Below are 21,103 nucleotides of genomic sequence, written 5' to 3' on the forward strand. Positions count from 1 at the left end.
TAAAAGCCATTCAAATAGTGGGAGATTGCATTCCTTTTCCACACTACCCAATGCTCAATTTTTTACCATACTTTAGACCAACCTCCTTAACAGAAAGCACATTCAGTGTTCAAATGTGTCTTTTTCTCCTTTGTTCACACGGAATTATTTTATATCCAGTTCAAATGAATATGGCATAAGCTTAGATTTTGTATGTTTTCCTATCTGAATTCATTAATATTTTATGTCTTGTTTAATATGTGTCTCACCAAATATATAACCTGAAGAGAAAAAAAAATTACCAAATGAATCCCCAATGGCATGGATTGAATTTAATGCTAATTCAGTCGGAGAATCAAACATTTATAAATATTTCATCATGCTCAATTCTGCTTTTCTCTATGTGGCACATGTGAATACATGAAAGATTTTCCTACTAAAAAAACTTAAATAAAATGTCATACAATTGCTTTTAAATACATAAAACTGTTCTTCACAAAAAATGATCTAGCAAATAAAACAAAATCTAATGAACTGTTAAATAAGAAGCACAGTGTATTCTGAATGTTGGAAAACCCTGGAGATATTTGCTGATTGGATAAACTAAAAAGTTGGGGTTTCACGTCCATCATCAACAATGGCAGCAAGGAGGAATGCAGATCTTCAAACTAAGAAGGAATAAAAAATTTACAACCACTAAGACAGTTCAGTCTCAAGAACAACTTGAAGGAATTCACTGTTATCAGAAATATATTTGGGGCACCCATACTACAATCCTAAATTAAGTTGCTAACAGACAGAATGTAGTCCATAGCTGCTGTTGCCTAAAGTTATAGCAGGAATTTAAACTTTAAGTTGGATATTTTTTATTTTTTTACTCTTTGTTTTTTTTTTTTGTTTTGTTTTGTTTTGTTGTTGTCGTTGTTGTTGAGGGCCTGCCACCAAAATCCCAAGTAAACAGAGATTTATTTTTAATTATAAATGCCCAGCCTTAGCTTGGCTTGTTTCTAGCCAACTTTTCTTATCCCATTTATCTTTTGTCTCTAGCTTCTACCGTCACTATTCTATATTCCTTACTATCCTTTTTACTCTGTGACTTCTGTGTAGCTTTCTGGATGGCCCCTGGTGTTCTCTTCCTTTTCTTGTTCCTCAATCTCCCTTCTCGGATTTCTCCTCCCTATTTATTCTCTCTGCCTGCCAGTCCAGCCTATCCTTTCTCCTGCCTTGCTATTGGCTGTTCAGCACTTTATTAGACCAATCAGTAACACAGCTTCACACAGTTAATCAAATGCAACATAAAAGAACGCACACATCTTTGCATCATTAAACAAATGTTCCACAGCATAAACAAATGTGACACATCTTTAACTAATATTCTACAGCAGGACATGATTAAAGGTACAATATTTCTGAAAAATTTGTCTTTCATGGGATGTGTAGAATTCTCACAGATTCTATAATTTAAATATTGGCTTGTAATTTAATTTAAATCAGAAGAAATGAGTTGTTTTAAGATGGAATAAATAATTAAATTATATTTTTAATGTTAAACATTTTTGCTATAATTTACATAGCATGATTGCAGTAAAAAAATTTTTTTTGAAAAAAATAAATTTTCTTTAACCTCCACATGCACACCATGGCACTTGGATTTTCTCTCTCTCCTTTTTCTCTCTTTGTTGCACACACACATTAAATAATAATCTTTTCTCTCTAATAATAAATAATAATAATAATAATAATAATAATAATAATAATAATAATAAACAAAAGAACACTAAAGGAGTGCAAAGGCAAGATTGCTGGTAATGTAAAATGGTGCAACTGTTATGGAAAACATTTTGACATTAGTTGAAGTGTTAAAAGTAGAAATGCCATAATATCTAGCAATCCTACTTTGCAGTAAGAATCCAAAATGATATAAAACAAAAATTTGCAGAAATATATTCACTCCCATGATCACTTTATCATTACAAGCTTGTTTTTAGGCATAAAATTACTGTTATTCAATGAAATAAATTCCATAGATCTTTTGTACAATATAATGCCTACATATAATAGTTATTGGGTAATTTACATTTTTAGTTGTTAGACATACGATTACTATTATCATGGTACATAAATTTTGAAAATGTTCTGAAACATTGTTTAAATCAACTTTTTTGTTGTTGTTGTTGGACACTAGGTTTGACTCTGCTGTTTAACTGGGTTTGGTTGTTGTTGTTCATACCAGTAATCCTGAAACTCAGGAACCAGAGGCTGGAAGATCATGATCTTGGAGTCAGTCAGGGCTATATAATGAGTTGAAGAGCAGCCTGAAAGTGTACTTAGACCTTTTCTTAAGTAAAATAAACTACCAGTGCTTCAAGGAAGATCTATTCCTCTATAAGCTTTTGTGCAGACATTTGTTTTTGTTTGTTTGTTTGCTTTTTGTTTGTTTCTTGGCTGTGTACCTAGAAGTGAAATTACTGAGTCACATGATAGTTCTGTGTTTTCCAATTTGCAAAAGTGCTAGATTGTTTTCAAAGAGCCTAACAATTCATATTTTCATGGTCAGTGTTTGAGTTTTCTCCACGTCCTTGTTAACATTTCTTATCCATGTTTTTATGCCTTGTTATCACTTCTTATTCATGTTTTTTTATTGTAGCCATTCTCGTGGTTGTGAAGTTGTCTCTCACTGAGCTTTCCTTTATGTTCCTCCAATTCTTATTTGTCTGTCTTTGAAAAGTTGACCAGTTAGACCATTTGCTTTTAAGTTGGGTAATTTGTTCTTTTTATTATAAGATTGCAATGAGTCGTTGATTTTGTGGAACCATACTCCTTTTCAGATGTTCGACTGTTCAACTATTTGTTCTTATTCTATGGGTCATCTTTGACTTTTTTTATTTAACTTCAAATGTAAGTTTTTAATAGTACATAACCTTGAGTTGTCATGACAAAAATACCACATATACCATATAATACATTGGTTGTCTTATACAACAGGGATTCAGTTCTGAGGACTCTGGAATCTAGAAGCCTGTATAAGGTACCATGTTCTGGTGAGAACCTCCTTTGTTTTTCCAGATGGTGGCCTTTTTTATCATGTCCTTTCCTAGCAAAGGAGGTGATATGGTGTCTTTTCTTACTAGAAAACTTTCTTATATGGAAAGTGACCCCGTTATGAGAGATCCATTCTCATGAACTCATTTAAATACACCAATTTTGAAGAACCTTGTCTCCAAATAGTAAGCACATAAGAATTGGGACATGAGAAAATTGGGAAATACAGTTCAGGATGTTCTGGTAGTGATCAGTCTTCTATTTGCTCTTAAGTTGTATGTACTTTTGATGTCATATCTAAGAAATCATTGCTTAATCTAAGATGAATCTGTATCTTTTAACCTATGGTTTTAATAGTTTTATTATGTTTGGGGCTATATTTTGCTCCACTAACTACAAATCATTTCTTTTTTTTTTCTACTTCCTCCACACAAACACAAGCCCGCAGGGTAGAGCTTGACAGTGCCTATGGCCTCAGAACACTTTGCATACAGCCCTATCACTATATTTATCACACTGAACTGTCATTTCTTTTTATTGATCGTAATTTTACACTGTTGTACATATTATACTGTCAGATATAATTTATGCGATTGTGTGATGCTAAGCTTCCAGGAACATTCTGTGGAGACAATGAAAAGACCAAAATGCGTATTTTCTTTCTTTTTTTCTTTTTCTTTCTTTCTTTTTTTTTTTTTTTTTTGCTTTGATGTGAGGAATAGAATTGCCAAGCAGAAATTTTATTTAAAATGGTCCGAAAAAGACAAGTCATAGAAAATTAAACAATTTTAAGATTATTTTGGGTGCACATGCAATCAGAACACATTGCTTTGAGTGTTTTGTGACCCAGAAGTATAGTGCTGTAATAAGTGCAGACCACTCATACACCTCTGTGTACTTCTGGTCCTAGACAGTTCCACTCCTTGGTTACACTTGGTTTTCTTGCAGAGAAAGAATACTTAGAAAAAACCATTCAGCTTCCTTTTCTGCACTTGGTTATTCTCTGTTATTTAATGCTGTTACCATGTCTTTTTCTTTGGGGAATTCTACATGTTATTACAACACATGAAGTAATTACAACACACAGAGTGCAGGGCACCAAGTATTAAGCTCTGAACATCCTCTAATGCATTCAGTAAAATTCCCAATGGCAGGACAACGTTTTCATAAAGCCTTACAACTTCAACAGGACCCACTCCAACATTTTAGCTCAGTCAACAGCCAACAGTGTCCCAGTCCAAACATTGTGAGTTATGTAATTCTCTTGATTGCTAGAGAGATATGTTTCGATTTTGTTTGGCTTAGTTAGAGCTTTGTTGGGATTTTGAAATATTCATCTTGAATACTATTTTGTGTGTCTTCCACAGCAGGTATTATCTAACCAGATGATAAGCCTTTCAAATTAATACACAACATCTTGTTAAGCTTGCCTCCTGCTTCACACTGTCAGAGCTGTGGAAACCTGGCTTTTCCTGCCAAAGGACTATTTAGTTGGCAAAGATTCAGCCTTGACATGGGTTAGCAACAGTGCTTACTGGGCCTGGAAAATTTTACTAATGCATCTAAAAGATTACATTTTTAAAAATTTCTGAATAATTTAAGCATACAATTTGTTATGGCTTTTGCACGTTGCCATAGGTAAAAGACAGCTTCTTTTCCCTTCTATCCATATGAATTGGGATCAAATACATAACACTAATTGATTATAAAGCTAGAAAACTTGGTTCCTCTGTGAGAAATTGTCTCTGAGGTGCTTCCTCTCTCCTCTTTCATATGATTGATATAACCAGAACATGCCTAGATGGGTTTGAGGAAAATTGGAGAGGAGGTGAAGTAGGTAAAAGGGATAGTATATTTGGAGTCAGTAACTCTATCATGATTCTAAGTCCCTGTGTTTGTGTCTTTCCATATACATCATGAAAGGGTTAGGAAAAAAAGGAAGCTCTCAAACTTAGAGCCTGAGACTAAGTATGGCATTCCCTTCAATGAGCTGTGTTCTGCTTACCTGTCTCAAGAATCCCTCACTCTTAGCTAGCATAGAAGGTAGATGGGGTCCCTTAAGCAATAGTTGTACAAACAAACATCTGGAGTCACTGAAAATTCTTCCAATATGCTTTATGCTATCATTTCATTTAACAACCAGATACCAATTGATGACTTGTACGATCTCTTGAAGAGAAATGTAGACAGAACACAATGGTAAAAAGTGTGAGATGTTTTGTGCTGGTTGTGGGAATATACACTTTTAACCCCAGCACTAGGGAGACAGAGAGAGGAAGATCTCTGTATGTTCAAGGATATCCTTGATCTACATAGCAAGTTCCAAGTCAGCAAGAGCTACGTAGTGAGACCCTATCTCAAAACAATAAATGAAAATAAAAGTAACAGCAGTTTTGTGATACATGAAAAATTGTTTCATGACTTTACATCTTTGTGGGCATTAATCTTGTAGGTCACTTTTGATATTTTAGTCCACAATATTTTTTTATAGAAATAAATTTGCTAAGTAAAAAGAAGCAAAAGGTATGAGACATTTTCTCTTGGACAAATATACCAAGTATTTTTACTTTGACATGATAAGGTCTTATTTCCATTACTAGTCAGCTAATGGTACAGATAGCCTTCCTCTTCTCTTAAAGATAGTCCTGTGACCTGTGCTTTGTAATTAGGACCAACATTAGGACATCTTAAAGCAAGAGAACAGTGAGCAACAATGGGTTTGTGTAAATCAGCCCCAAATATGAGTCTCAAGTTCTTTTACAGTACCACCAATGGAAAAAAAGTGCTTAGTGTTGTGTGCTCTGCAGTATATAATGAAGTAATGTATTTTCCTAATATGTAGAACTGGGCCATTTAAGAAATAAAAAAATGTATGTAGAATAGCCCTGTATGGGTAAAAAGTAGCTTGAGTCTACACCAGTGGTTCTCAACCTTCCTAATACTGTAACCCTTTAATACAGTTCTTCATGTAGTGGTGACCCTCAACCATTATTTCATTGCTAATTCATAACTATAATTTTGCTACTGTTATGATTAATAATGTAAATATCTTATCTGTGACCCCCCCAAAGAGGTTGTGAACTCTAGTTGAGAACCATTGCTCTCTACCATTTACTGGACAACTACTTTATCCAGAGCTTTCAGGAATCACATTTGTAGAGATTATTCCATCCCTATTTAAAATATTTCACCATGAAGACAATTTTATCTGTGTTACCCAAGGAATCAACTCACCGCTCTTAGCCAAATTCTGATCCTGTATCACTCTGCAATCTGTGATATTTGCATCATGTTCTGTGATTTCCATGAGATGCAGAACAGAAGGCTACTTTACCAACAATATCCAGGTAGTGCACTGCCTAAAACTTATGATAGTTGGGAAGTTCCAAGTGAATGTTCTTTTGAAGTTTAAAGAAAATACATAACTTGTAATAATACATTGTAAAATTAAAATTTTTCTTGAGAATTTCATACATGTATATAATGAAATGTGATCATATCTATATCTTCTTCTCCTGGTCCAACTCCCGACACTAGTCATCCCCTAATATGGCCCCTCCTAACTTCATGTCATCTTTTTTTTTTTTTTTTGGTAACTCATTAACTCCATTAATGCTTTCTATGTATGGATGGATGGGTGTGAACTATCTACTGTGGAACATGGGAAATCTAACACTGGCCATTTTTGTTTTTTACTTTTCCATCTTCTTTTTATGTATATGGTTTCTTTTTAAAATTTCTTTTCATGCAATCTATTTTAATCATATTTCCCCTCCTCCAACTTCTCTCAAATTTTCCCTGTCTACCTTCTGACCCAAATCTGTGTTCTTTCTCCCTGCCCCTCTCTTTATATCTATAAAAAAGAAAACAAAAAAGCAAAAGTCAGAACAAACAAAAACCAAATAAGACAAAAGCAATGCCAAAACAAAATAAAAACTCTATTTTGTGTTGGCAAGCTACTCCTGGACATTCGGCCTGTCCTGGAGTGTGGTTGATACACCCAGTATCACTCCACTGAAGAAAATTAATTGCCCTTCCCTGGTGGTTATCCCTTACAAATAGCTCATGGTTAGTAATGGGACTCTGTGTCTACTTCCCAATTTCAGTACTGTCACATACTTATTTTTAACTATAAGAATGATTTTCTTTCCCCCCAGCAGTTATCAGTTGCCAATATCTCCCTAGTAATGGATATGAGCATCTCCCTCATCTGCTGTGGGATGGTCTGTATGTCAAATTGCTCTGATTGGTCAATAAATAAAACACTGATTGGCCAGTGGCCAGGCAGGAAGTAGGTGGGACAAGGAGAGAGGAGAATTCTGGGAAGCAGAAGGCTGAGGCAGAGAGACACTGCCAGCTGCTGCCATGACCAGCAGCATGTGAAGATGCCGGTAAGCCACCAGCCATGTGGCAAGGTATAGATGTATAGAAATGGATTAATTTAAGCTCTAAGAACAGTTAGCAAGAAGCCTGCCACAGCCATACAGTTTGTAAGCAAAATAAGTCTCTGTGTTTACTTGGTTGGGTCTGAGCAGCTATGGGACTGGCGGGTGACAAAGATTTGTCCTTAGTGTGGGCAAGGCAGGAAAACTCTAGCTACAAATGGCGCCCAACGTGTTGGCAAGAGTTTCTACCTAAAACCTGAGAAAAGATTCTAAAATGGAGCTAAAAACAGCTTCCTAATTGTCTCTCTCAAATGAGTGGCAGCTGCTGGTTTGAGCTACTGGCAGGTTCCTAGCGTGTGCGCTTGACCTGCAGTATGGCGGAAATGAGGCCTCTGCAAGTGGCACATTAAGCTGCATGGTGGATTTAGCCTTTGCTAGTACAAAAAAAAAAAAAAAAAAGAGGTTTCTGGGTTACACACTGCTTGGATAAAAGCATAGACCCAGGATGGCTCCCAGAGCTGGCAGAAAACTTACCAACGCCATATTGGGAAGCTGAAGTGGGTGGAGCCAGCAGCCACAGCACCGTTTCAGCTTAAAAGGCTGCAGTTTAAAGCAATAGGCTCAATGTAATATAAAAAAATAAGCCACATAAAGATGGCTACCACACAGAGAATCTGGATTATGTTCTCTTTGATATTTGTAACTGAAGAAAAACATTTGATTGTAAAAGCTGTTGAGTTATGCCAAAATGTATATTTTAAAGGTAACTTGACTTCAAAATTTGGATGTAAGGATATGTTGCTTTGGAAAGAAGGCTCTGCTTTTGTTTCTACAGAAAGCCAGAGGCTATGGATTTGTTCCAGATTAAGATACATCAGGTTTGACCAGCCAAGACTACCTGAAAGGTCTCTGATGACACCATGGCCCAGATGATCCAATATCCAGAATCATTTCAAGGCAACTGGCTCAGACAATACAGCCTCACGGACTACTCCATGATCCTAAAATTTTCTTTGTGTCCCCATAAGATACAGCGCCCCCCTCCAGCAGGAAGTAGTAAGAGAATCTACGCCCAGATTCCCAAATATACCAAGCTGGCTTTGGAGATGTGTAAAAGTTAAAACCTTCCTTTTTAAAAAAAGAAAAGGGGAAGTGCTGTGGGATGGTCTGTATGTCAAATTGCTCTGATTGGTCAATAAATAAAACACCGATTGGCTAGTGGCCAGGCAGGAAGTAGGTGGGACAAGGAGAGAGGAGAATTCTGGGAAGCAGAAAGCTGAGGCAGAGAGACACTGCCAGCTGCTGCCATGACCAGCAGCATGTGAAGATGCCGGTAAGCCACCAGCCATGTGGCAAGGTATAGATGTATAGAAATGGATTAATTTAAGCTCTAAGAACAGTTAGCAAGAAGCCTGCCACAGCCATACAGTTTGTAAGCAATATAAGTCTCTGTGTTTACTTGGTTGGGTCTGAGCGGCTATGGGACTGGCGGGTGACAAAGATTTGTCCTGAGTGTGGGCAAGGCAGGAAAAATCAAGCTACACCCATCCATGCCTGACTTTGGATGGATTGATCTCGTTAGATAACCACAGCTGCTGTCAGTTCATGAATGTGATGGCTATGTCAGGGCCAGAAGTTTGCATTTCATCCTCAAGGCCTTACACTTGTTGTGCCTCCTCTTCTGAAACATTCCTTGATCTTTGATAGTAAGTGACCTGGGGCTATGGTGAGAAATACAACTCATTTAGCACTGCATATTAAGTCTCTTAGCCTTAGTGTTTTGACATTGACTACCTCACATTGACCAAGTCTGGGAGCAGCCAGGGTTTATGAATAGAAACATAAATATTTAAAAGGTAATGTGACAACATGACTAGGTAGCAAAGTTGAATTGCAAAGGTCCTATGACCTCCCTAGGTAAAAGCTTTTAACCAGAGTTATAGGGTTAATCACTGTAGCATGAATTGTTAGAAGGTCTTATTAATAAAAACAAACCCAGAGTCTGTTTTGGGGTGAATGATGAAAGATCAGAGAGACAGAACAGGCCACAGCTAACCTCACCTTGCCAACTTCTCAGCCGATCCTGTTTCCTAAAACTGGAAGCCTCTGAGTTCTCATCTGGAATGAATCTCAGATGAACTGCTGCTAAAAGCCTAAAAGCTTAACCAGGCTCTAGTTCCTGGTCCTCACACCTTATATACCTTTCTGTTTCCTGACATCACTTCCTGGGATTAAAGGTATGTGTCACCATGCCTGGCTGTTTCCAGTGTGGCTTTGAACTTACAAAGATCCAGACAGATCCCTGCCTTCTGAATGCTAGGATTAAAGGTATGTGTGCCACCATTTTCTGGCCTCTATATCTAGTGGCTGTTCTGTTCTCTGACCCCAGATTAGTTTACTAAGGTGCACAATATACTGGAGAACACAATATCACCACAAATCACAAATTCCTTCATCTGAATTAAGCCTTACACGCAGTCAGAATGGACTCAATACCCTGCCCAGTCACTGTACTACTGCACTAGTGAGTACATCTTGGCTAGTAGGTGTATATTGTAGCATACAGGGTCCTGAACTGGATAATACCACTGATGCATTTCCTTCCCCAGCAACCTGTACATCAACTTCTCTCACCATAAAAGATAACCATTAGGCCAGAAGCACCCAAATCTTCTGAGAGGGCCATGGTCCACACATGCAGAAAAATTCCAAACAAGCTGATAAAGGCAAAACCACAAAGGGCTCCCAGAAAGATGCCAGCCAGGGAGATGATTTGACTTACAAAATTAAAACCAATAAATAAATAAATAAAACCCTATTTTTTTTCTATAAGTGTGTTTCCAACCAATCTACATCAATTGTCTACCCTCTATGATTCAACAAGTTACAGAACATTAGGCACCTGGGGTGTCTGCCTATGTATCTGAATATAAGAGCCACTGATTGACAAATTATAGCTTACAGAGCTATGTGCAAGTAGGATTCAAGACAAATTTCAGTAGGAGGACAGTGAATGACTCATGATAGAAACATGGCGAGATGATTAAACAGCCCGAGGCTGCCTGACAGCAGCAGTGTTTGATTTCAACAAACATCCATATTTTACAAGAGTCTAGTCGCCTTGATTGGAAGGTTTTGAAAACAGAAGTTTAGCAAGTACTCGTGTACATAGCTGACATTAAAAAAAAAAAAAAGAAGTCTTTTGTGGCTTGCTATGTTGGGCACAGGATTCTGTTCCAGCCCCCAGATCACTGTGGTGTGTTGAATAATCCATTATGCAGTTTTAGGAAGAAGGCGAAAACTTCTGTAGCTAGGATATGTAAAAATAATCAAAAGGCACAGAATAGAATTTGCACAGAGTTGAAATATCTTTCATTTTAATTTGGGAAGCCTTGTTTATAGAGTTTGGTTAAAATCCTGAGTCTGATTGTGCCTGTCAAATTGCATTATTTATGCAAGTGAGTTTTCCTTCAAGCTATCTTGCCCAGAGCTGACCATGAGACATAGCTGTTTATACAGTAATTTTGGATGACAGCTTCCCTGGGCCTAACTTAGTCTAGGAGGCAATTATAGAAACAGAGGTCATTAGTACTACCTTTTATTACATAACAGTAAAGCAAACTCCATATATGTATACATTACATATAATGGTGTAATATCAAAGCATCAATTTCTGTAAGGAAAACTCATCATTGCCATTAAACATTTATAAACTGAATATTTCAAGACTTTTCAATTTTTAGCAATTTTAAGGACATAGTAATTCTTTTGTATTGCTCTCATCTTTTTAATACAATGCTTCTGTTATCATTATCAATCTGTTCTAGAAAATATATTTTCTGGTTTGTACAAAGATATACTTACGTTTAAGCATGTAAATTTATGTGCTGTCATATCCAAAGTAACACAGATTAAAAATGAGAACTTTCTACTTAATATTCTAGACAGAGCCAATTGCTTGAAGAGCAGTCATTTTTTTCAAGAAGAAACACCAAAATATAGTAAATGGGGATGGCATAGTCTGAAGGAAGTCATTTTAAAATATTTTTAGATGGTTGTTGTGTAGCTTCTCACATTCCTAGGAGACACATTCTCACGGCAAAGTACCTTATTCCTCTGGCTCTTATAATCTCTCTGTCGTTCCTTCTGCAATGATCACTGAGTCCTGAGTGCTGGAGTTTTTATTGTAGATGAATCCATTGGGACTGTGTTCCACAACCATACATGTGCACATACAGAAACATGCACATGCTTACACATACACATACATACTAGTGCACATTTGTGACAACAATGAATGAAAAAAAAGAGGACATGAATTTGACTAAAGGACCAAAGATAACTATGTGGGAGGGTTTAGAGAGAAGAAAAGGAAGGGGAAATGATATAATTATATTATAATCTCCAAAAATTATTACTGTTAAAATGGTTGATGTGTCTAACCTGCTTCTAGGTGGTTTATCAGCATGATTCTGTGTGATATGTTCTCTCCTGAGAGCTAGTTTTCAATTGGCACCAATGGTTGGCGAGTAAAGTATAAACGTGCTGATTTTGTGGTGGGGGAGGCTGTTGACAGTGTTTAGTGAACCTGATTCTCAGCTCACCGTGTGTTTTCCCTCTTCCTTCTAAGTCCCTCTTCTTGGTGTTCATGGGTCTTTAACTGGTATTTACTCAGATACACAGCTGAAAAAAATGAGACCGTGTGGGCCTTGTTAATTAAGTGACTCACACAAAGAGGGAAGGCAGGTTTAATTGAAAAGTAGAGTGCTAAAATTGTCATCAAAATGAGTGAGTAAAGTTCCAGAAATTTCTCCGGAGACTGCCTGGTGCTGTGGACTGGAAATAGAAAGGTTGAATTTCCTTCTTGGCATGCAGTATCTGACTTGCTTTTTTAAAGCCAACACTTGCCTGCTAAATAAAAGCATCTGAAGATTTAGTAAATGAGAATGTGCGTGCGTGCATGCTTGTGTGCGTGCGTGCATGCTTGTGTGCGTGCGTGCGTGCGTGCGTGTGTGTGTGTGTGTGTGTGTGTGTGTGTGTGTGCAAAATCTCATCTTCCATAACTAAATCTCAAGTAGACAGACCATATGAAATTGAGTAAAGAAGGTAGCAGGGTCAGGTCATCATGTATATTTCATATTGGGTATCAAAATAAGATTCAAGGTGAACATATATAAAGATTGAATTGCTGCATCTGTTGGAGGAAGCCTGACAGCAGCTGATGGTGGGCAGAGTAGAAAGAGGTCTGAGTTGAAGAGAAGAAAGACCTATAGTGTTATCTGTCTATGTACTCTTCCTTCTACCCAGGCTAATGTTAGAGACTGTCAATAGGCACAAGGGCTGAGTAAATGTCTACTTTCCCAAGTATGAAGGGACCAAAACCAAAAACTGGTTGAATTTACTAATCTGATTATGGAGCTGGGCCAAAAAAAAATGCATACCTGTATTCTCAAATCTCAAGAGGCTGAGGAAGGAATATATATGCTTGAGCCCAGCATGTCTTACATTTCAAAACCCCACCTCAATATCTGTAGAAACAAAACAAACAGAAGAAAACCTAAGTGTATGGAACTCATCAGACTAATGGTTATCATGTGAGAGATGTGTAGCCAAGCCATTCAAGTTTTGAATTCCTATGGCTCACCTTAGTTCAGATGCAAATACACAAGATGATAGCACCATTAGGACCCAGGGTAGGTGACCCTTTCTCTGCTATCTCACAGACCTGGGGAGGTTGATGCTGATACTTGCAGGTACTGTCACCTCTTCAGAAGAATCTGGCTAGAGTTACTTACTTCATTTTTTTTTGTACAAGCTTTCTCATTTGTGTTCTCAGAAAAACAAGGCATCCACAACGAATAAACAATAGATACAAAGATTTTAAGGGTTTTTCTAGTTTACAAATAAAGTTACTGTAAAACAGTAGCTTAAGAGAAGTGTAGAGGCTTAGGCACAGAGATGACAAATTAGACAAATTAACTGAAGTAGAGTCCTTTATATTTTGTATTATTTCAGAGACGTGTCTTAAGAGTGGTAACACACAGAAATGACATGACTTGTATTGGTATATGAAAAATGTCACCCTCGATTTTTTTTAAAGATGGTAATGGGAAAGATGTTACTTTATTTTTGTTTGGAAAGAAACTGACACTCTATATCATGAGTTGACTTTGTGTGAAAAAGGATATGAATGTGCTAGAAAAGCTTAAATCAGATTAAAAATATCACTAGGGATACATGGCTGAATGGGTATAAACATATCAACTATAGCGACTTTTCCTTTAATGATTTTTTTTCGCAGCACCTAAAACAGTGCAGAGCATATTAAATGTTCAAAGGAATGTTTATAATACACATGAGTGATGCCAAGACATAAATGGTACTACTCCCTTTCAGTTTGTGGGTATTTTATGGCATTGGCTTTTGTAGATTCTGACCACTCTTTAAAATTCCAAGATAAACATAGACTGAACAAAAATAATTCTGTTTATTGGAAAAGTAAGAAACTGCCAAATTATGGTTGGAGAACAAAATGAATAGTCTGGAGAACTGGGTGTGCCCCCCCCTCCATAATGGACCTATTTCTTGTATCTCAGTCCCTTAGAGAAAGTTCAGCTTCTCCTTTGGACTGCTTTTATTAGACTTTCCAAAATATGAACAAAGCTTTAGCATTTATTCTTCATTGACTTCACTTTCTAATAATATTCTCTCACGTGTTATAATTTCAAACTCTTCTTTTTCTACGTGAAGATCTGACCTGTGCATTTTGATTCTGACATAAGGTGCTAACGTGGAGTTTCTATGAGTTTATTAATTTCCTGTATTTGTAACTATGCACTCTTGGTAGTTCTTGGTCACAAAAGTTTGGCTCACAATCATTAACATTTTTCACTACTATTTATAGATTTCCAATGGCAAATTATATAGTATATAGTGTTTCTCAAATTTATTTTACCATGGACTTTCTTTCTGGAATTGTGTATAAATATTTTTAAATAATACAGTTTTAGATACACTAGAAAAGAGGAATAAAATATTGGATATTTGTATGCTTCTTGAGTAGGGCCAATGTGGTGTTACCAATTAAGAAATGCTAAATCTAAGGAAGGAATTATCCAGAGCAGTAGGCTCAAAGTGTAAAATAACAGAAGATATTTCCATTATTGTTTATCCCTCCTTCACTCTTTAAGTACATAGGTTCTCATTTACGTTCATCTTCTTCATGTCCACAACAAACATAATACTGCGTTTACATGATAAGGAGCTTTAGCAGGAGTTCTGGCCTACTACTAAATTTTAGGCACGATGAACATCTACTTGTAGAGGCTATCAGGACCAGAGAAGATTCCCGGAATACTTTCTTGAATCTTTTAAGTTTCCAGACAATCAACACTTCACTTACACATATGAAATAAGATACAGCTGACAATAATATCACTTCTGTATAGGTAAATGTCAGTTAACAAAAAAAAATACAACAGCACCAAAGACAAATGATTATCTTTTCTTTTATATTAAAGGAATTATAATATTCTTATTCAGAAAATGGAGAGCTAATTAATGTTTTAAATATTACTTCATTACAAAATTCAAATTTATAAGAAAAGTTAATGAATGACTCATTCTTACAACAAAGATGTGTTGTTTGCTTACTGTTCGCTCAGTAGTCAAGAAATTATACTAAGCCCTATGGCTATGAAAAACCCTTGTCTTAAGTGGTCATATGAAGTTACTATGAAATAAGATGAAGATTTACAGAGCATTAACAAGACAAGATGATGCTTAAATATGAATATGTTAGTGAAAGGGTAGTGTTTGAAATAGATATGAAAAAGTGGATAGATAGAGAGATATGGAAAAGTTAAATGTTCAATAGTGGGTACAACCTGTAAGTCATCCGAAGTGAGGGCTTAAGTGTTACCTGTACCTTACGGTACCCAGTGGTATTAACTAATGTTATTATTGCTATGACACTTTGCCAACAAACAGGTCCTGAGTCTTTGAGAATGATGGAAATCAAGCAAATAAATATTAATTTTGGACACTGTGATAAGCAAGGTGAAATAACTCTTTCCTGTTACCTTTACTACTTCAGTATTCAACATAGACTATAATATGTAAGATGTATTCATTACATACTGGACGCTTAGATATATGCACTGAGGTACAGATGGATGATGGATAGAAGAATGCATGCATACATGAAGAGATAATACACTTGGTAGGACTGAATGAAAAATCAGAAATCGCAGTATGGGGATTATAGGGGTCATTCTAAGGTTTTATACATTGAAATAGGTTATTCATCACTGTCAAACTTTGCTACCCATACAGTTAAATAGGTAATCTATAGGCAGTTCACATGGCATCTAACTCCAAGCACAGATCCACAGCAAACAAAGTAAAATGCCTCTGGCTTAAAATGGTGGTCCCAGCCAGGCAGTGGTGGCATATACTTGTAATCCCAGCTCTCGGGAGGCAGAGCCAGGTGGATCTCCATGAGTTCAAGGCCAACCTGATCTACAGAGCAAGGTCCAGAACAGCTGCAACAGATACTCCAGAAACAAACAAACAAAAAAAAGTGAAAATGGTTATTGGTTATCCTAATGTCTATTCATAACAAACACATTTTTTGATAGATTCTCATTTTAAATAGTCTGAATTTTAAAACTCAAAGTCTATAAAGGTGGAATTTTTAGAAGTAGAAGCCTCTCAAAGTTTTGTGAGTTTGGGAAGTATGTAAATTTCACAAAGATTAAAGGAAAGACAAAGGAGAAGGCTTGAGTCAGAAGAAAAAGAATGAACAGAGTGAAATCATCCTTGAGATAAAGGATCAGTGTGCACAGCAAGATTCAGCAATGTACCTGTTGGAAATAATCCAATGTCTTTAGGTCTCAGTGAGATTTTCATGCCATGTTAGAGGTTTATTTCTTCTTTCCTTTCTGTCGCTGTGACAAGCAGCGTGACCAAAACAACTTAAGGGAGTAAAGGGTTTATTTTACAACTCTCAGGTCACAATCCTTCACTGGGGAAAGTCAAGGCAGGAACTCAAGGTAGAAACCATGGCGGAGGGTTGCTTGTTGGGTCACTTTCTGGCTCACTCATAGGCTTATTCTTATTGAATTTCATATACAGAACCTGCCCATGGGACCCTTCTAACATCATTTGAGACAATCAAGACAATCCCTCAAGATATGTTCATAGACAAACCTATAAAAAACAATTACATATTAATCCCTTTTCTTTTGTAGGCAAGTCTAGGCTATGTCAATTTGACAGTGCTAACCAGGACATGAAAATTGATGAGATGATGAATGATATATAAATTGCTTGAAGTTTTTGCATTTGTAAGAATTCAACCATTGTAACACTGTTTGATGCAATGTGATACTTATTTTTATAAAACAATGTTGCTCATTTCATAACACCAGTAATACTGGAACAGGGGAGGAGATAAATGTCGGAAGAAAAGTATAAAAGCATTTGGTGGTTAATTAACTTGTATAATATATGCTTGCACTACAGCTCTAAATAACAGTGTGTGTTGTGGTGTGATCTACCTTATTTATTATAAATGAAATGAATCAATCTAAGGTTATAGAACTTGAGCACAAATTTAGTCAAAGTATTTAGCAAAAATTTAGACTAACATTAAGTTCAATGTAATGCTATACTTTTGAAATATATTTGATAAATACATATGAGCAACATATTATGCAAATCATGCATGTCATGGTTAAGTATTTATTGGAACCACAGATCAAGATACTTAAATGATAGCAGTATTCCTTGACCAGCCAACTATATGAGTTTTCTCATTTTTTAATCATTTAAATTTTATGTCTTTTATGTTGTTCCTACTTGAGATTTTTTTTCAAATACATCTTCAAATATTTTTATTTCCCTTCTAGGAATTTGCTGCATTGACTAAAGAACTGAATGCTTGCCGGGAGCAACTTCTAGAGAAGGAAGAAGAGATCTCAGAGCTTAAAGCCGAAAGAAACAACACAAGAGTAAGTATCAAGCTGCTTTTTGAGTGTCTATAAATAGTCTACTGTCATGTATCTGTACACACATCTAAAAACTTGCAAAAACTTTAGGAGTACTTTGAGCAGATTCCAATTCACAGTCAGTTGCTTTGAAAAGAAGGAAATGTGGTATAATACCCAAAATAAAAAGAAAGGAAACCAAAATTATAGTCTCTGCTAAATCACTATGTTGCCCAGCAAAATGTCCCCATTTCTTCTGGCCTTTATTTCATTGTCTTTTAAAAAGAGTGTAAGTGATGGGCTGGTACATTGCAGTGGCCTGCATTTTATCCACATTTCATTCTAGCAAAGAACTTATCTAAAAATAAAGGAAAAGAAATTGAAGTTGAAAAGCTATGGATCAACCTCTACCAATTAAAAGAGGCTTACCACATTTATTTCATTAGATTTCCTAGAGGCTGATAGTTCTAATAGGCATTCTATTGTATGATAAAACACATACTTTCTACATTCTGCTCTTGGAAATTCCTGTACATTGTCAGTCAGATGATGAACCATGTAAGAATAAAGTTCAGAATTAGATCAAAGAAGATGTATTTTTTGAAAACCAAGATAAAAATGTTACTAAATTTCATAGAATAAATACTAATTATATTACTTACAAATTAATGTAATCTCGTAGCTAAATTAAAGGAGAAACTACTTTCATAAATGCAACTTTACTATTAAGAAGGTGAAATTATATTAGATGCCATAGTCTTCCTGGGTTAATCCTCTGCAGATAAAATGTGATTAGTAGCCAACTTATTTTGTGCCTTGGCCTTTCAGTGTTATGCAAATGCAGCTCCCTAGTCATTGCCCCTACCTCCCCATGAGAGTTAGACTTGTTAGACTTGCGTGCATGAGGGTTATACCATCAAACTCATTTCTGTCTTTATTCATCAGGTTCTGATTGTATGATGAAAAGAATTCACAAGTGTGCATTGTGCATGTGAATTGGTTTTCATCAAGATTTTGATGAGCCGGTCACATAGATTGCCTCTAATAGGGCATTGCAAGGGCAGGCAGTTCAGATCATGTGCTGGAAAATTCTGCATTCTTTCCCTGTCTATCTTTTTTTTTTTTCACTCTTGATTTTTCTAATAGTGCTGCATTTCCATGCAAATTTACCTATTGCTGCCGTAGTCGTATTTGTCCTGTCCTGTCCTGTTATTTTAATGGGTTAGTTAACATTCTCTGATGTAACGGAGCACTAACAAATGTGAAAGTAGTAGAGGAAACGTGAGAATTAAGGCAAAGGTATCCTTGGTTTCACTTTCGGAGATCCCTCACATTAGAAATGCATCAGATCATTTTGTTACCTACGTAGGTGCATCTATCTATGCCTTTTCATTCTACATTCATTTATTCCATTTTACAATCATGGGAAGAATATACTTTGTTTGTCCCCACAGTAAAGACAAAGCATGTCAAGTGTATCAAAGGTCACAGAGTAAAATACCACAGGGTTCGAAAGGTAATACACTGTATGCAGGGCCTGTGCCGCTGGCACAGATCCATAAGGCCACTAGGAGAGATATCCACATTTTACCCACACAGACTTGCAAAAAATCTGTGATGGCTCAGATGAAACATTTGCCCAAGAGTCAACACCCTGCTGTGTGGCATATGTCATTTGTTTTAATTGTGACTGATTTTAGGATTGGGATTTGTTTCAATGGCCACATGATTTTCAACATATTAAACCCCCTGAGTGCACGAGTGTATTTGGCATTTGGCTATTTACCTACAAAGGATCACAAGGGTGTGAGGAGCTATCCTGGAACACCTTCTAAGATCAGAGAGAGAAGGGGGAAAAAAGCTTTCTTTCTGACCACAACAGAAAATGAAGCCATTGATTAGAAGCAAGATTAATAGCTACTAACACTTAGCAAATGTGATCAAAAGTTTTTTTTCTATTTTCCTTAAAAAGTTAGCATGCTGAGATTTTGTTGTGCATGAGATTAAAGCAAACAGATTTCTGAATCCTATGAAATATAAAATCTTGGTAATATAATGACTTTTTTAGGTTACATAAACACTACAGACCTCCTTGATTTCATCAAAAACAAAAATAAAATTACAGGTCTAAGATTCAAACATATCTTCCTCTTCCCATCAAAGGCCATATCAAATATACATTGATATAGTTACCCATGACAGTATTTCAAATAGATTTATATAATAGTATTTTACTATATGCTGTGTTATAGTCTCACTATGGACTACATAGTAGCTACACGTTGCTATTGGAAAGAGCAGCAAGACAACACAAACTTCCTTCTCACAACTAGAGAGTACTGATTGTGAAAAGTTGTGTGTTTAACTAGAAAAGAGTGTTCTGATATCTAGGGTTCTGATAAACCTTCAGACCTTTCCATGTTAATAAGTTAACATTTACTTATGAATTGAAAAAAATAACACAAAAAGTCAATCCACAATGTGAACTGTTAGATAGGTTGGTGATCTTGGACTATGACCCAAACCAACAAATCAGAAAGTAATCTGCATCCTGATAGTACAGTGAATTATATCATTTACCACAGTAATGGTAAATGATATACCATTTGTAATAATACAAATGTAATAATGCAAACTTGTAATAATGCAAACATAGTACTTAACATTAATTAAGGGCTGATGGTTTTTCTAAATGTTTACATGTTTACCACACCATAGCCGCACAGCAATTTCACCATCTCTAAAAGCCACATACCCCTGAGTGAAGTAATATGTACACAATCTGCTTCTTGAGTAATCATGGGTTCTATGTTTCAGAAATTTTCATATTTTTATGTGACTCCAAATAATAGTTGATGACAAATAGGGTTTGTTTCAAATGTTGTAATTCAATTCTAATGAATTTTATTGATTGTACAGCAAATAGTGTTTTTATTCAGTCAGAACTGAAATCTTTAGACATGAATAATTTTTGTCACATAAGAAATGCTGAGTCCTCAGTCTTTTATTAAGTTAATAAAAGACTTCAAAGTTCAACTTGTTCTTAAAGCCATCTGCTCAGTAAGTAATTAAATGGAGGTATACAAGTAAACTAATAGTATACATGATTATGTAATGTTAAAAATTACAAAATTTATAGTGAATATTCATAGAAACATACAAACAAGCTTTGTTACTTAATATTTCTATGCCAAGAAGAATATAGAAAAGCCGGGCGTTGGTGGCGCACGCCTTTAATCCCAGCACTTGGGAGGCAGAGCCAGGCAGATCTCTGTGAGTTCGAGGCCAGCCTGGGCTACCAAGTGAGCTCCAGGAAAGGCACAAAGCTTCACAGAGAAACCCTGTCTCGAAAAACCAAAAAAAAAAAAAAAAAAAAGAATATAGAAAAATTAGACAACAACATTTTTATTCATAAAATTCCTCTGAAAATAAAAAGACATGTTTATGTGTATATGTTGTGTGACACTGTTAATTGGGAAACCTGAACAAAGAGCTACTTACTCCAGATAGGGATTTGACAATAGACCAAATCAAGAGTAACACCAAAGACCAACTTGGGGAAACAATGAATTTTTTGAGGCTATTACAGAAAGAGGTAAAGAGTTACTGGAGTAGAAATAGCTCAAAGACAATTGCATCACCAAAAGCTCACCCCAACACCGGTGACATTTCACAAAAGCTGGAAACCTGGAACGTATTACACAACTT

General features: G+C 36.1%; 1 protein-coding gene across 18 annotated transcripts in view; it reads left to right on the plus strand.

The window, feature by feature from the left end:
* The window catches only part of Ppfia2 (PPFI scaffold protein A2), a 465,396-nt gene that overhangs the window by 257,908 nt on the left and 186,385 nt on the right, over window positions 1–21,103 (plus strand). For all 18 annotated transcript variants that reach the window (XM_076553855.1, XM_076553854.1, XM_076553860.1 and 15 more), the window contains one exon: window positions 17,318–17,419. In XM_076553855.1, coding sequence (XP_076409970.1) covers window positions 17,318–17,419 — 102 coding nt within the window. The remainder of the gene's footprint in view (window positions 1–17,317; window positions 17,420–21,103) is intronic.

The sequence above is a fragment of the Peromyscus maniculatus genome, chromosome 18 (genome assembly GCF_049852395.1).
Source record: "Peromyscus maniculatus bairdii isolate BWxNUB_F1_BW_parent chromosome 18, HU_Pman_BW_mat_3.1, whole genome shotgun sequence".
NCBI lineage: Eukaryota > Metazoa > Chordata > Mammalia > Rodentia > Cricetidae > Peromyscus > Peromyscus maniculatus.